This window comes from Lithobates pipiens, unplaced genomic scaffold (assembly GCF_037356315.1).
Source record: "Lithobates pipiens isolate NorthernLeopardFrog02 unplaced genomic scaffold, aLitPip1_a1.2 Scaffold_19, whole genome shotgun sequence".
NCBI classification, from domain to species: Eukaryota; Metazoa; Chordata; class Amphibia; order Anura; family Ranidae; genus Lithobates; species Lithobates pipiens.
Genome location: NW_027507764.1, coordinates 232,903,465 through 232,918,026, shown reverse-complemented (window position 1 = coordinate 232,918,026; position 14,562 = coordinate 232,903,465). Strand labels below are relative to the sequence as shown.

The following is a 14,562-nucleotide window of genomic DNA, read 5'->3' as shown; positions in this document are numbered from 1 at the left end:
TTCTTTAGCAAGCAGCATACATTCCACATTAATAATTATGCTACCAAAATTAGTGTGTTCCATAAATTTCCTGCAGAATTCCTCCTGTTTCTTCTTGCCAGAGGCTGCCATTTTGCTGAAGCTCAGAGCCATTGAGCAGCAGTAAATCTTTAGGTTGTCAGCAGATTGGCCTCTTGAAACTTTGATTTTAGGCACAGTGCTGAGTGAAACTGAGCATGCGCAGAACAGGGTGAGATGGTGCATTCCTGGATTTTAAACAGTATAGGCAGTCATTTTAAATGTTTTACAGCTATACATGCAAAAGGGCCCAGCATGAAGTGATCTGACTATAGTTCCACTTTAAGCTGCAAAGGCAGCTCGGTGGGGTGTTACACATGGCACAATCATGATACTTTGCTTCCTTGCCACAGCAAATATTTTCCCCCATGATGCATTTAGCAGCAGCACCGTAGCTGTACGAAACCCATTCAAGTGAATCGGGCCACCCTGCAAACTCATGCAATGAACAAAGTTGCAGCGCAGTGGTGCAGGCTTTACAAGGTTTAAACAGGCGGTGTGGAGGAAACATATTGCCTCCTTATCGTCTATCAAATGCCTCTGAAAAGCAAGCCTCCCCAGATTTATTGGCAAGTATTTTCAGCTAATTTAAGACCCGCTTCCTGATTAGCCAGAAGGAAAATCAGGAGGACAATAGCAAATATTAATTCACTATTGTCACACAACTGGGTGGGCTCAGGGCGCAGTGCTAAAAAACAAACAAAAAAAAAACTTAATTGAAATCCATGCGTCCAGCACCCTGCATGTAGATTAGGGTCCGGGCACATGAATTAGGGGGCGGTGCCCCTAATGGACGGGCCGCCACTGCTCTGAACTCTCCTGGTGCTTCACAATAGTGAACTCCTCATAGCTGCTCAGTTCTCTCAGCGGGCAAACCATTCAGGGAACATGAAAGGAATGACAGATTGCAAAACATAATACTGCTAAAATATCTGCACACTGCGCAGGAACGGACCTGTCAGAGCGCCGCTCTCCCCTATGGGAGATTGGATGACGATGGACCACAGAGTCCATCGTCACCCGATCCTATGACGGATGGAAAAGTAGGTTTTTCCTCCGTCACACTTTTTTGGATCGGAGTGGGTCGGATGTCAGCGGACTTGTCACCGCTGACATCCGACGCTCCAGAGACCTCTATGAAGCATCCGTTCAGGTCCGTCTGAAAAACTGACAGGCGGACCTGAATGGATCAGTAGTGTGACAGGCGGACCTGAACGGATCAGTAGTGTGAAAGAGGCCTAAGAGAAAGGAAATACTCATCAGTCTATTCCTGATATAATGGATAGGCAGTGGGCAGGTGAGCCTGGAGGGAGCCCACCCTTCTTAAAGGCACAGATGCACACTGAACACCCAGCATATAGCACCAATGCAACAAAGATGTCCAGTACATCCCCTCGCCAATGAAAATATTGAAATATTGATGAGGGGACATACTGGACACCTTTGCTGCAATGGTGCTATATGCTGGGTGTCCATTGTGCCCTTGTGCTGTTAAAGAGGGGCGGCCTCCCTCCAGGCTCACCTGCCTTCTGCCTATCCATTATAATGCATGTGCTTCCACTGTGGAGGCTCTCAAAGTTTAGAGTTAGGACTACAGAAAATACTGGGGCTCTGTAGCTTACGCATGTATTTACAAATGTGTGCAAACTAAACCCGTTTTGAATGCATACTGTTAGGCTGGTTTCACATATGAGCACGCAGCAGCTCACAGAAGGAGTCCAGAGCATCCTCATTCACTGTTTCAGGTTCGATTTCAGCCTGAATTTTTAGCTGAATTTGGACCTGAAACGGACCAAAAGACACACGGGGCTTCTGTGCAAATTGCAACGGAGCCGCTCCATAGAGAGCCGGTCACAATCTCCTGCTGTGTGAATTGGATGCGAGGATGTGAACACAGCCTTGGACAGGACAATTTGGTTAGTTAGCAGGCTGGTCGGTAAGTTGAGCTGGGAATTTTGTTTTGCATGCGTTGCCCTTTCATGTGCAACCTGCTGCAAAGGTCAGTTATAGGTGAGGACAGTGGCAATTTATTTGTAACTATTCCTGCCACTGACACCGATAATAGGACTATTCCTTCTACTGACACTAATGATGGGGCACTATTACTTCCCCTGAGACCAACAATGGGGCATTCTTCCTATCGATGCCAATGATGGGGAATAGTTTGTCCCCATTGACGCCAGGGCATTTTCTACTTACACTGGCCGCTGTTCGTCCCCCTAAAAGTCTGAAGGTCAGTAAACTGGCCCCATGTTTAGAAAGCTTGGAGATCCCTATTATAGAGACGCTGTACCTGTCCATCTGTAGCCAGCCTAAAGGTTCATACATACCTAGGGTAATCAATTATGAGCCCTCCTCCTGGCCATCTGATCTCAGTGGAAGTGTGGATTGACCCAGTTGATTTTTCCTGTTGTCTGTGCTTGTTTTTTCATTATATGCTGTAAACTTTCTCCAGTCTTGTCCTCTTATTTACCCTATTCATTTTCTTTTTTTATATCTAGTTTGTCCAGGAAAAGACACAATGCGACCAAAAGAACCATCTGCTCCCACCAGCAGACATGCTACTTGTGGTAAGTCCTTTCAAGGGAAAAGTCTTCTTTAATCAACAACAAAAACTAGCAAGTCATTGATGATATCTTCATCCCACTGAGTAGAAGCAACAGCTCTTGTAGGCAGAGTGGTCTTCTTTGCAGAGATACTGTTTCCCCATTAGAAATATACACAGATCAGCATTAACTGAAAACAGATAAAATGGGAATCACAGCTTGTTGCATAGCCACAGACCGGTCAGGGTGCCCATGCTGAACCGAGTCAATAGCTAAACGTGACATAATGAACACGTAAGTATTAGAACTGAACCGCTGAGTAATAAAAGAATATGGCCTGGTCTGATAAACCACATTTTTGTTTACATCATGTGGATGACCAGGTGCATATGCATTGCTTACCTGAGGAAGAGATGGCACCATGATGGAGGATGGGAAGAAAGCAAGCCGACGGAGGCAGTGTGATGATTTGGGCAATATTCTGCTGGGAAAACTTGGGTCTTGTCATTCATGTTGATGTTACTTGACATGTACCACCTACAGTGCCTTGAAAAAGTATTCATACCCCTTAACATTTTCCATATTTTGCCATGTTACAACCAAAAACCGAAATGTATTTTATTGGGATTTTAACAACATAAAGTGGCACATAATTGTGAAGCGGAATGATAAATGCTTTAAAAAAAAAAAAGAAAATCTGAAAAGTGTGGCGTGCATTTCTATTCAGCCCCCCATGAGTCAATACTTTGTAGAACCACCTTTTGCTGCAATTATAGCTGCAAATATTTTTGGGTATGTCTACCAGCACATCTAGAGAGTGAAATGTTTGCCCATTCTTTGCAAAATATCTCAAGCTCTGTCAGATTGGATGGAGAGCTTCTGTGAACAGCAATTTTCAAGTCTTGCTACAGATTCTCAATTGGACTTAAGTCTGGTCTTTGACTGGGACACTCTAACACAGGAATATGCTTTGATCTACACCATTCTTTTGTAGCTCTGGCTGTATGACTCAAAAAGGTTTTCTTCTAAGATGGCCCTGTATTTGGCTCCATCCATCTTCCCATCAACTCTGACCAGCTTCCCCATCCCTGCTAAAGAAAAGCATCCTCACAACATAATGCTGCCACCACCGTGTTTCACAGTGGGGATGGTGTGCACAGAGTGATGTGCAGTATTAATTTTCCACCACACAACATTTTGCTTTTAGGCCCAAAAGCTTCTCACAAACTGCAAATGAGACTTTTTATGGCTCTTTCAACATTGGCTTTCTTATTGCCACTCTTCCATAAAGGTCAGATTTGTGGAGTGGACGACTAATAGTTGTCCTGTGGACAAATTCTCCCACCTAAGTTGTGGATCTTTGCAGCTCATCCAGAGTTACCATTGGCCTCTTGGCTGCTTCTCCAATTAATGCTCTCCTTGACCAGCCTGTCAGTTTATGTGGACAGCCATGTCTTGGTAGACTTGCAGTTATACCATACTCTTTACATTTTCATATAATGGATTGAACAGTGCTTCGTGAGATGTTCAAAGCTTGGAATATTTTATTATAGCCTAACCCTGCTTTAAACTTCCCTTCATCCTTGACCTGTCCAGTGTGTTCCTTGGCCTTCATGATGCTGTTTGTTCACTAAGATTCTCAAGCAAACCTCTGAGGGCTTCACAGAACAGCTATATTTATACTGAGATATAATTACATTCAGATGGACTCTATTTACTAATTAGCTGACTTCTGAAAGCAATTGGTTTCACTAGATTATAGTCAGGGGTATCAGAGTAAAGGAAGCTGAATACAAATGCATGCCACACTTATCATTTTCCTTCCGCTTCACAATTATGTGCCACTTTGTGTTGGTCTATCACATAAAATCTCAATAAAATACATTTACATTTTTAGTTGTAACATGAGAAAATGTGGAAGATTTCAAGGGATATGAATACTTTTTCAAGGCACTGTACCTAAACATTGTTGCTGATGAAGTACACCCTTTCATGGAAACAGAATTTCCTGATGGCAGTGGCCTCTTTCAGCAGGATAATGCACCCTGCCGCACTGCGAGAATAGTTCCAGACTTCAGATCTCAATCTAATCACGTATCTGAGGGATGTTCTGGGAAAAAAGTCTGATTTCAACCTTCAGGACTTAAAGGGCCTTTTCACGCTACAGCTCAGTTGTTTTCACATAGCAGCGCTTCTAAAAAGCAATATGCACATAAAAAAACATATCCGTTGATTATTAAGGCAATTAACTATTTACCGTACTGGCTGTTAAGGACGCTGGCGTTTGCCCTCTCTTTAACAACCAGTATCTTTGTGCCATGTAAAACCAAAAACGCACCTAAAAACACCCTGGTGCGTTTTTTAAGCATTTTTAGTGAGTTTCTCATTGACTTAAATGGAGGGTGGAGGTTTAGTGCATTTTTGAAAAGTGCACCAAAGATGCTGCATGCAGGACTTTTCAAACCACAATGCAAACGCAGCTCAATAGTGTGAAACATCACATAAGATTTAAGGGGAAATACCCTAGATGCGCATCATGCTGCTTTATCTTCTAGCGCGACAAAGGTTAATAGGTGTGAATGGGCCCAAAGGATCTTCTACTGATGGCTTGGTGCTAGATACCACTGCATACCTTCGGAGGTCTAGTGGAGTCAGTGCCTTGAAGAGTCAGCGCTGTTTTGGCAGCAAAAAGGGACCCACTTAGTATTAGGTGGGTGGTCATAGTTATGGCTGATCGATGTATATGTACTGTATGCCAGAGGCGTAACTAGAACCTTCAGGGCCCTGGTGCAAGAAACCATGAAGGGCCTCCTAACCCCTGACCGGGGCCCTTTCCTCTGACCCCGGTGGCGGAATGCTAGGGCACTGTCACAAGTGCGACCTTTGTGACCCTTGTAGTTCCGCCACTGGTGTCAGTAGTTTTTTATTTTTGTTATTTTATCTTTTACCAATTTATTTTTATTTTATTTATTACAATTTTTTTAAGAGCCACATGGGTGTGTGGGGGGAATTGGTGAAATATTAGGGGTTTAAACAGACCTTTGAGCCAAAGAAAGGAGATTGAGGACACAGCCTTCAATCTCCATCTCTGCAGCTTCACCTGCACAGAATGTATCGAGAGGAATAGCTTTGTACAGAGCACATTTACCGGTCCCTTCCCCCTCTCTCCCTCCTGAATGCAAAAATTCCCCTCTTCCCAGTCCAAATTCCCCCTCTCAGCACAAATCTTTGCCCCTACCCATCTCAACTTTGAGCTCAAATCGCCCTCAATTCCCCCCCCCCCCTCTAGCACAAATTTGCCCCACCCAAAAAATGATCCCCTGCCCCCAGCATACATCCTCTTTCCCCTCAAATTTCTTATCCCAGAACAAATCCCCCCTCCAATCCCCCCCTTAGCCTAAATCCTCCCACCCTCTCCTAGCAGCACAAATCTTCCTTTCCAACACAACCTCCCTATCCCCACCCCAAATCCCCCCGCTTGGCATCTGTCATAACATAAATCCTCCCTCATAGGCACAACTACCCCCCCCCCCCCAAAATCCCCCTCTTAGCACATTTTCTCCCCAATTGCAGTCAGGAGGAGGTGTGCTTGGCTGTTCTTTCCACTTTTCTCAGAATATCGACGCTCCATAGTCCATACAGCAGTGACACAACTCACTCTCTAATCGGACTATACACAGCTTGATTACCCCCCCCCCCCCCCCCCCATCTTCTCTATCTGCTCACCACCCGCAGCAGAAAATATCAGTAGGGGGTGGGTACAGTCTGTGCTAAGTCTGATGTGAGATTGTTCCCATGTCATCTGCTGTTTGAGGATCACTGTTTGACAGGAGTGGGAAGAGCACAACCCAGCACCGCACCCCCCTAGATCCAACCCTGGCAGAGAGAGCACAGGGGGCCTGGAGAGAGTGCAGGGTCCTGGGGGCAGCAGAGGGAAGCTGAATAGCAGGGGCAGCAGCCTAAAGAGGAACCGATCCCCTCCTTCTTCCTCCTGAAGCCGCTGAATGGCTGTGGGAGGGAGAGGAGGAGAATCAGGCATTCAGCGGCTGCAGGAGGAAGATGGAGCGGATTGGTTAGTCTATAAGCTGCCACCCCTCCTATCCAGGTGTATAGGGGGGAAAAGGGGCCGCATTAGCCCCTGTAGCATGGGGCCGGGTCGCAATTGTAACCCCTGTAGCTACGCCCCTGGTACATGGGTACAGCCATATTTGCTCACTACAAATGCAAGTTCTGTTTCCTAGTTTTCTTTGCCAAACAGGTCATCCTTTACAATGCAGCCTGTGTGCCGGATGACTCATTAAAGACATTGTACTCTCTGTGTGGCTGAAATCTTATCTCAGAAATTTTTAATCAAGAAGACTTAAGAACCTGAGCACGTAACATTTGCTCCATTTCAAATGTGAAAGCCTTATGAGCATGAACTTTGAAATATATCTAAAGCCAAAACATTTTCTCTTCTAGTTTTGGACAGTGTGGGGGAAGTGTTGAACCCCCTGTCAGGTTTTTATTGCTAAAGAAAGATACAAGATAGATTTTTATTGTTGTCCGTGTCCCAGCAGGGGGGTTTCCTCCTCTTTATTTGCTTATAGACATTGGAACAGAAAGTTAAGGGAAATCATTTTAAGGTTGTTACCAGAACAAATATAAAGGGCAAGTTTCCATTGGGGGTCACTTGTCCCAGCGACAACCAAGAGAAAATGTTCCTTCAATTTCTGTTGTGCCTCTGGGACAAGGAATATAGTGAATCCTTGCTAATAGGGCACAGGCAACCAAAAAAAGGTACAGGCAGTCCCCTCCTGTGATTTCGTGTAATTCATCCCAGGAGTAGGTGTGGAGGTCCGATGCAAAATCTTGCGTGATTTCAATGCGTGACGTCATTACGCCGGCCACGTTTGGAGGGCGTTTTGAAATTCACCATTGTTAGGTATGGCACCCGTTGTGATGGCAACATTGATGATTACGCTGCGCGACGCAGTTGCCACTGTGCATGCGCGGGATCAAGCAAGGAATGATGGTGGAACAAGGAAGTGATTGCTTGTGGGCTTCAAATGCCCACAAGCAAGATGACATCTGCTGGGCATGATTTTTAAAACTATCGATTAGACAGGAAAACGGAACAGGATACCGGGAAGCATCAGTACAAATATGTCTGACTTTAGCATGAATTTACTTTTAAACAGTATAAAAAAATAAAAATAAAATAACGTGTGTACAGAACCACTTTAGGTCGCATATGTTTGTAATTTGGACATGCATGCGCAGAGTGGCTTTTTCCGATGTTTTCCGCTGCTTTCCAATGGTTTTTAACGTTGTTTCTGATGTGCCCACCGGCGCCACCTGCCGTTCGTCAGTAGGAGTCGTTCGCAAGTCGGAGGTTCGTAACTCAGGGACTCCCTGTATACAAATACTGCAGTGATAACGCAAGATGCTCTCCCTGAAATTACCCTATACTTTCCATTTAATGCAGACAAAACAAATTGCTCAAATCACATCTTCAACTATCTGTTGGCCAAACTTTCAAAACATATAAGTAAAGTGACGCTCAAACCTGGAGGAGGAGCCAGAAAGAAATTCTGGATTTCTTTTTTACCTTTTATGCACATTTCTTAATTTTCATATATTGGATTAAAGTACTGTAAATCTAAAACTATTTTTTTTTAATTGGATAGGATATAGAATGGTTAACCCAACACCCCCCCCCCCCCCCCCTTTTAGTTTTTTTTTCTTGCTGTCCGTGTCCCACGGGGGGAGACTTTCATTGGTTTCCTGACCTTTAGGCCGCGTACACACGCGGGGACTGTTCGCTCAACTTTGTCCGCTGAACAGTGTTTCGGCGGACAGTCCGCTCGTGTGTGGGCTTTCAGCGGACAGTTTCAGCGGACAGTCTGCTGAACAAAGTTTTTCGGAAATTCCGAAAAACTGTCCGCTGAAACTTTGTTTCAGCGAACAGTCCCCTCGTGTGTAGGCTTGTTCGTCAAACTAAGTTCCGCGCATGCTCAGAAAGGATTTACACGCCGAAGTTTGCATTGCAGTGTATAGGACGTCGTTTTCTAGTCCCGTCGTACGTGCCGTTCACGTCATCGCGCACGGTTTCAGCGGACTGTTCGTTCGTCGTGTGTGGGCAAGTCCGTCCATGCTAATTTTGAGCGGACTGTCCGCTGAAACTGTTTGACGGACAAAGTTGAGCGAACAGTCCCCGCGTGTGTACGCGGCCTTAGACATAAAGTGAGAAGAAACGCCTCCAATGTGAGTTGTATCCCCTCCGACAACAAAATGAAATGACCCCAGTGGAAATTTTCACCGTCTTGTTCTGAAGACAACTCAAAATTTTGGATTTCCCATCACTTTCATTCCCAGTCACGATGGTGACAGGGACAAAGAGAGTGGTTGAACCTCCCCAGTGGGGACACAGACAGAAATAAATTGTGACATCTGGCTTCTATCCATTCACCACTCTATCCAAAGCAGTTTTTCCTGTAGCAATGTTATATTTGATCGATTGTTTACACTAGATCTAGGGAACACAACATACATGTTTGACAGTGTAAAGGCCCATTCACAATACAATGCACATAAATATACACTTGCAGTGCATTGTATTTTGGGTTGTTTAGAGGCGTTTCCATGCACATTTTTATATACAGTATCTCACAAAAGAGAGTACACCCCTCACATTTTTGTAAATATTTTATTATATCTTTTCATGTGACAACACTGAAGAAATGACACTTTGCTACAATGTAAAGTAATGAGTGTACAGCTTGTATAACAGGTTAAATTTGCCGTCCCCTCAAAATAACGCAACACAGCCATTAATGTCTAAAGTACTGACAACAAAAGTGAGTACACCCCTAAGTGAAAATGTCCAAATTGGGCCCAATATTTTGTGTGGCCACCATTATTTTCCAGCACTGCCTTAACCCTCTTGGGCATGGAGTTCACCAGAGCTTCACAGGTTGCCACTCGAGTCCTCTTCCACTCCTCCATGATGGCATTTTCTGAAAATTCTGGAGCAGATATAGCAATCAGGTGTCCTGGTTAAAGTTTGGATTTCCCCAAGAACTACGTGAGTGCCCTGTCAGATTAGCCTTGGTTAAACACACTATATTGTGAGGCAAGCTGTCAAGTGGTAACTCCTCTAAAATAAAAGAGTTCATAAAGTCCATGTGTGGCATCAGAGATTAACTCAGCTGGCTTACAACACTCAGTGAAGCTCCTCAAGAGACTGAAGGAATCTCTAAAGTAACAAAAAGGAACACAAGAGTGCGCATCTAAGTGCAGTAAAAAAAAACTCACATTTGATAAGGATAAAAGTTCCTGTCATGTGAACTTTAACCACTGGGGGCTGTCATCCAGACCACAACAGCACATAACAGAGGTATTCCAGTCCAGAGACAATGGGGAGATTTACTAAAACTGTTGCACAGACAATCTTGTGCAGCTGTGCATAGTAACCAATCAGCTTCTAGGTTTAACCACCCTGGCGGTATGATTATGTCAGATTTTTGTGTCTCAAAGCGCTACATTGTATTGCATAGAAATATGGCGTTTTTTTATTGTAGGCTCGTAATTCTTAGGCCGCGTACACACGCGCGGACTGTTCGCCCAACTTTGTCCGCTGAACAGTGTTTGGGCGGACAGTCCGCTCGTGTGTGGGCTTTCAGCGGACAGTTTCAGCGGACAGTTGGACGGACAAGGTTTTTCGGAAATTCCGTAAAACTGTCCGCTGAAACCTTGTTTCAGCGAACAGTCCGCTCGTGTGTAGGCTTGTTCGTCAAACAAAGTTGCGCGCATGCTCAGAAAGGATTTTCACGCCGAAAGCTATAATGCAGTGTATAGGACGTCGTATTTTTCGTCCCGTCGTACGTGCCGTTCACGTCATCGCGCACGGTTTCAGCAAACTGTTCGTCCGTCGTGTGTGGCCATGTCCGTCCATGCTAAGTTTGAGCGGACTGTTTGCCGAAACTGTTGGACGGACAAAGTTGGGCGAACAGTCAGCGCGTGTGTACGCGGCCTTAGTAATAACACACTTAAAGCGGACCTCCACATTGAAGTGGAAGTTCCACTCATCTGATCCCTCCCCCCCCCTCCGATGCCACAATTGGCACCTTTCAGGGGGGAGGGGGTTGCAGATACCTGGATGATCCAGGTATCTGCACCCACTTCCGGGACAAGCTAGCCACAGATGCACTGCCCCCCGTTGTGTTCTGGGAAACACACAGTTCCCAGGACACAGCGGGGACCAGTGGAGACGCGCAGCGTGACTCGCGCATGCGCAGTAGGGAACCGGGCAGTGAAGCCGCAATGCTTCACTTCCCGATTCCCTGACAGAGGATGGTGGCGGGGCAGCGGAGAGACGAGCGATCGCTCGTCATCTGCCGCCGACATCGCTGGACCCTGGGACAGGTAAGTGTCAATTTATTAAAAGTCAGCAGCTGCAATATTTGTAGCTGCTGGCTTTTAATATTTTTTTTAAAGGTGCAGCTCCTCTTTAACTCTGTCCAAACAAGAGTCTAGTAGACATCCCGGGTATGATAAAGTTTGAAACACAAAATCATAAATTATAATATAATAAATAACTATAAATAATTATAAAAAATAATAATATAATAATAATAAAATACATTTCCTCACGATTCACTAACGCTCAATTCTGCAATCTCAAGTTTCCAGGCAGAAAGAACAGTATATATAATATATAACTGCATGCAGGGTACTAGGCAAAGCACTGGGGAAAAAAAGGGAAAGTGAAATGATTTCATACAGTAAAGTATTCTATACGATTACAGTGGACTGTATGTGTTATGTTTTGTGTACTTTTTGAATTTGCCGCCAGGCTCCACCCCCATATGCCGCTACGCTCGCAGGGAATGGAGCCTGACACACAGAGGCACTGGGTTGAGGACACAGCCCGCAGATACAGCGGGGGGACATCACAGGATCCCGGGGACAAGGTAAGTAGCCTGGACCAGGATCCTGAGATGCAATCCCAACTGTGTCTCGGGGTTACCGCTAATGGTACTGAAATTTAACCCCAAGCCACACACGGGAATACCGCCAGGCAGAGGCGTCACTAGGGGGTGGCTATTGGGGCTATAGCCCCGAGTCTCTTGGGTCAGGGTCCCTGCCCAACCAGTGGGCCACAGCCACGGCGGGAACTCTGGCTGCATGAGACAGGCAGAGGAGAGGAGAAAAGCGAGCAGGGCAGACGAGCAGAGAGGAAATCATCTCTCTCCGACCGCTGAACATCAGCGCTCTTCACAGCCAGGCTTCTTCAATGTCGGATGACATCATCTCTCACTCCCCGCTCCACTGCTCTCCTGCCCTCACTAAATGGACCAGTGTTGCCAGCCTGCCACCAATGTAGTAACAATGCACATTTGGTGGTGCTGGCATGGCAAGTGACAAACCACATCTGGTGGCAGGTGACGGTGGCAAGTGACACGCTGCATCTGGTGGCAGCATATGTGGCAAGTGACACACCCAGGGCTCCCACTGATTCCGCAAATCTTTGATTGAACGCAGCAGACTGTGCTGTGGACATGTTTTTCATATTTTTATTGCAGAAAGAAAAAATAATACATATAATAATAATAATAATAATAATAAATACATAATAGTACTTATTAAGCTCGTCAATTTTTTTTCTTCAGATGCATTCATTGTATAATGTTACACTACAATATATATATTTTAAGGAAGGAATAACCTGGAAATAAAGAATAACCGCACTGGAAAAATACGTACAGAAACATAAAAAAGTAGGGATTGTCGGTTGCCTGGATTCCAACGTGATAAACAGAATAGGCCATTCTCTAGAGATATCACGCACAGGGAAAACTCGCCATAGAATATAAATATCCGTCTCTAGCAACTAGCCAGTTAGTGTGGGAATTTGAACTTTTACAGCTAAATATAGCTTGATGCATACTGCACAATTATTCCACAGGCATAAATAATTAAGATGACATAAGTTTGCACAGTTCATTATCTTCAATGAATTAATACACTCGCTGTATCGTTCCCTTTCTGCCTGATTACTGGCTTTCCTTTCACATCATTAAATTCCTTTTTTTCCGGCTTCATAATTCACATGTATTTTTTATTTATAGTGTGATCGTACTTTCAAAATTTCTTACATTCATTTTTTAACTCTTCCTTGTCTGTCTTATGGACACACAGGTATTTTTACTGAGGGATTTCAGTGTAAGCCCTTGTACACACGATCGGAAATTCCGACGGAATGTTTCCGATCGGAGCGTTTTGTCGGATATTCCGACTGTGTGTGGTCTGCATCGGACTGTTTCCGTCGGAATATCCGTCGGACCAAATTTTCCAACTTGCCGGAAATATTTTCAGACAAAATGCTCCGATCGGACATACTCCGATCATGTGTAGAGAATTCCGATCGGACGAAGTGCCACGCATGCTCAGATCAAATTCCTACATCAAAGCTATTGGCTACTAGCCTGAACGTAGTCCCGTCGTAACGGAATAACGTCATCACGTTCTGAACGATCGGATTTTCCGACAACTTCGTCCGACCGTGTGTATGCAACAGTTTCGGACAAAATCCGACGGATTTGGTTGTCGGAATCTCCGATCGTGTGTACAAGGGCTTAGAGGGGTTTATCAGAAGCCACCTGTTTGGTTCATACTTCCTACACAAATAAAAACATCATTTTACCTTTATCTTAACCTACAGTATATTTTTAATAATTCAAATGTAGGAAAAGTAAGGAACGGCCCGGACACAGGCACTAGGGGGAGGGCCCGGCATGACGAGGGGAGGCGGACATGAGGCGGCGGAAGCAAGGTGAGTAGGCGGTGACGCGGCGACGTGTGTCGAGGTGGGCGGAGCTTGCGCGCACGCGCGAGCAGTCGGCGCCATCTTAGTGGATGAGAAGGAGCTTTTTGCGGAGCTCCGGCGCATTCGACTGTGTTCGCCCCCCTTCCCCCCCTCATTTCGGAGCTCGGTGGCGACAGTGGCGGTGGGCAGGTACCATGGGGGACATCAAGGCGCTTTTTCTGCGGCTCAGGGAGGAGGCTGCGGCGCGGGGTGCTGGCTGGCTGCAGGCCTCGGTCGACGGCCTGCTACAGGCGCCCAGCCAGGCCTCTTCCAGTGTGCCCACCGGGCCCCCTCCCCCGCCTAGGACACGTGCTCGGAGGTCCAGGCCTCCAGAGCGATACAGCCCAGAGGCAGCCAGCGTAAGGGATGGGGTTGGGAGCCAGGATCAGGCCCTACAGACCCCGCCGGCCAAGCGGAGGCATCCTGGGGCTTGCTCGGCGGCTGGTGGGACCCCCCAGAGGCGCCGGACACGTGGTGGACCAGAGGAAGACGGGCCTGCACCCACTTATCCTGCGGCTGATGGTGGACGGGAGGCGGCTGCCTCGGCGGGTCACCGACCTGGACCGGGGGCGGCTCGGCGGGGGAGAGGTGCTTCGGCGGGTGATGGCCACGCTCACGGAATGGCCAGGGCCTGTATTCCGGCGGAGAGAGGAAGGAGGAGGCCTGAGGGGACGCGGCCGCGCAGTCGGAGGGACCTAGCCGAGGTCCGGTCCAGAGATGCGGCCAGGCGGGCTTCACCTGCCCGGCCTAGGGCTCAGCGTGGCGTTGATCCCGAGCGTGTGGCGCGGTTCGGTACGGTGCGCAGTGAGGTCGTCACTGCTGAGCGCCCGGCGGCCGTTGAGGATCCAGATCGACGGCCTGCGGAGGAGGATCCGAGGGAGGCCGGGAGTTCCCAAGACAGCTTGTCGGAGGGCGAATTGGTCGAGCGGGACGAGGACGAGGTGCCGGAGATGTCACATGGAACGGGACGTACGGCTGGATGTCCGTTGGGGCACCGACAGCCAGGTAAGGTTTCTTCTTCTGCTCTCTCTTCTCCCTGTCCTGTACTAGATAAGGGGGTTTCTGTGGGTGGTTTTCGGGATTTGGGCGCACCTGTAGTGCGGGGGGAGG

At 46.7% G+C, this 14,562-nt stretch overlaps 1 protein-coding gene across 2 annotated transcripts in view; it reads left to right on the top strand.

Annotated features, from left to right (window-relative positions):
• The window catches only part of CUNH7orf57 (chromosome unknown C7orf57 homolog), a 60,662-nt gene that overhangs the window by 9,897 nt on the left and 36,203 nt on the right, over positions 1 to 14,562 (top strand). For both annotated transcript variants that reach the window (XM_077491788.1, XM_077491789.1), the window contains exon 2: positions 2,559 to 2,627. In XM_077491788.1, coding sequence (XP_077347914.1) covers positions 2,579 to 2,627 — 49 coding nt within the window. In that variant the 5' untranslated portion in view covers positions 2,559 to 2,578. The remainder of the gene's footprint in view (positions 1 to 2,558; positions 2,628 to 14,562) is intronic.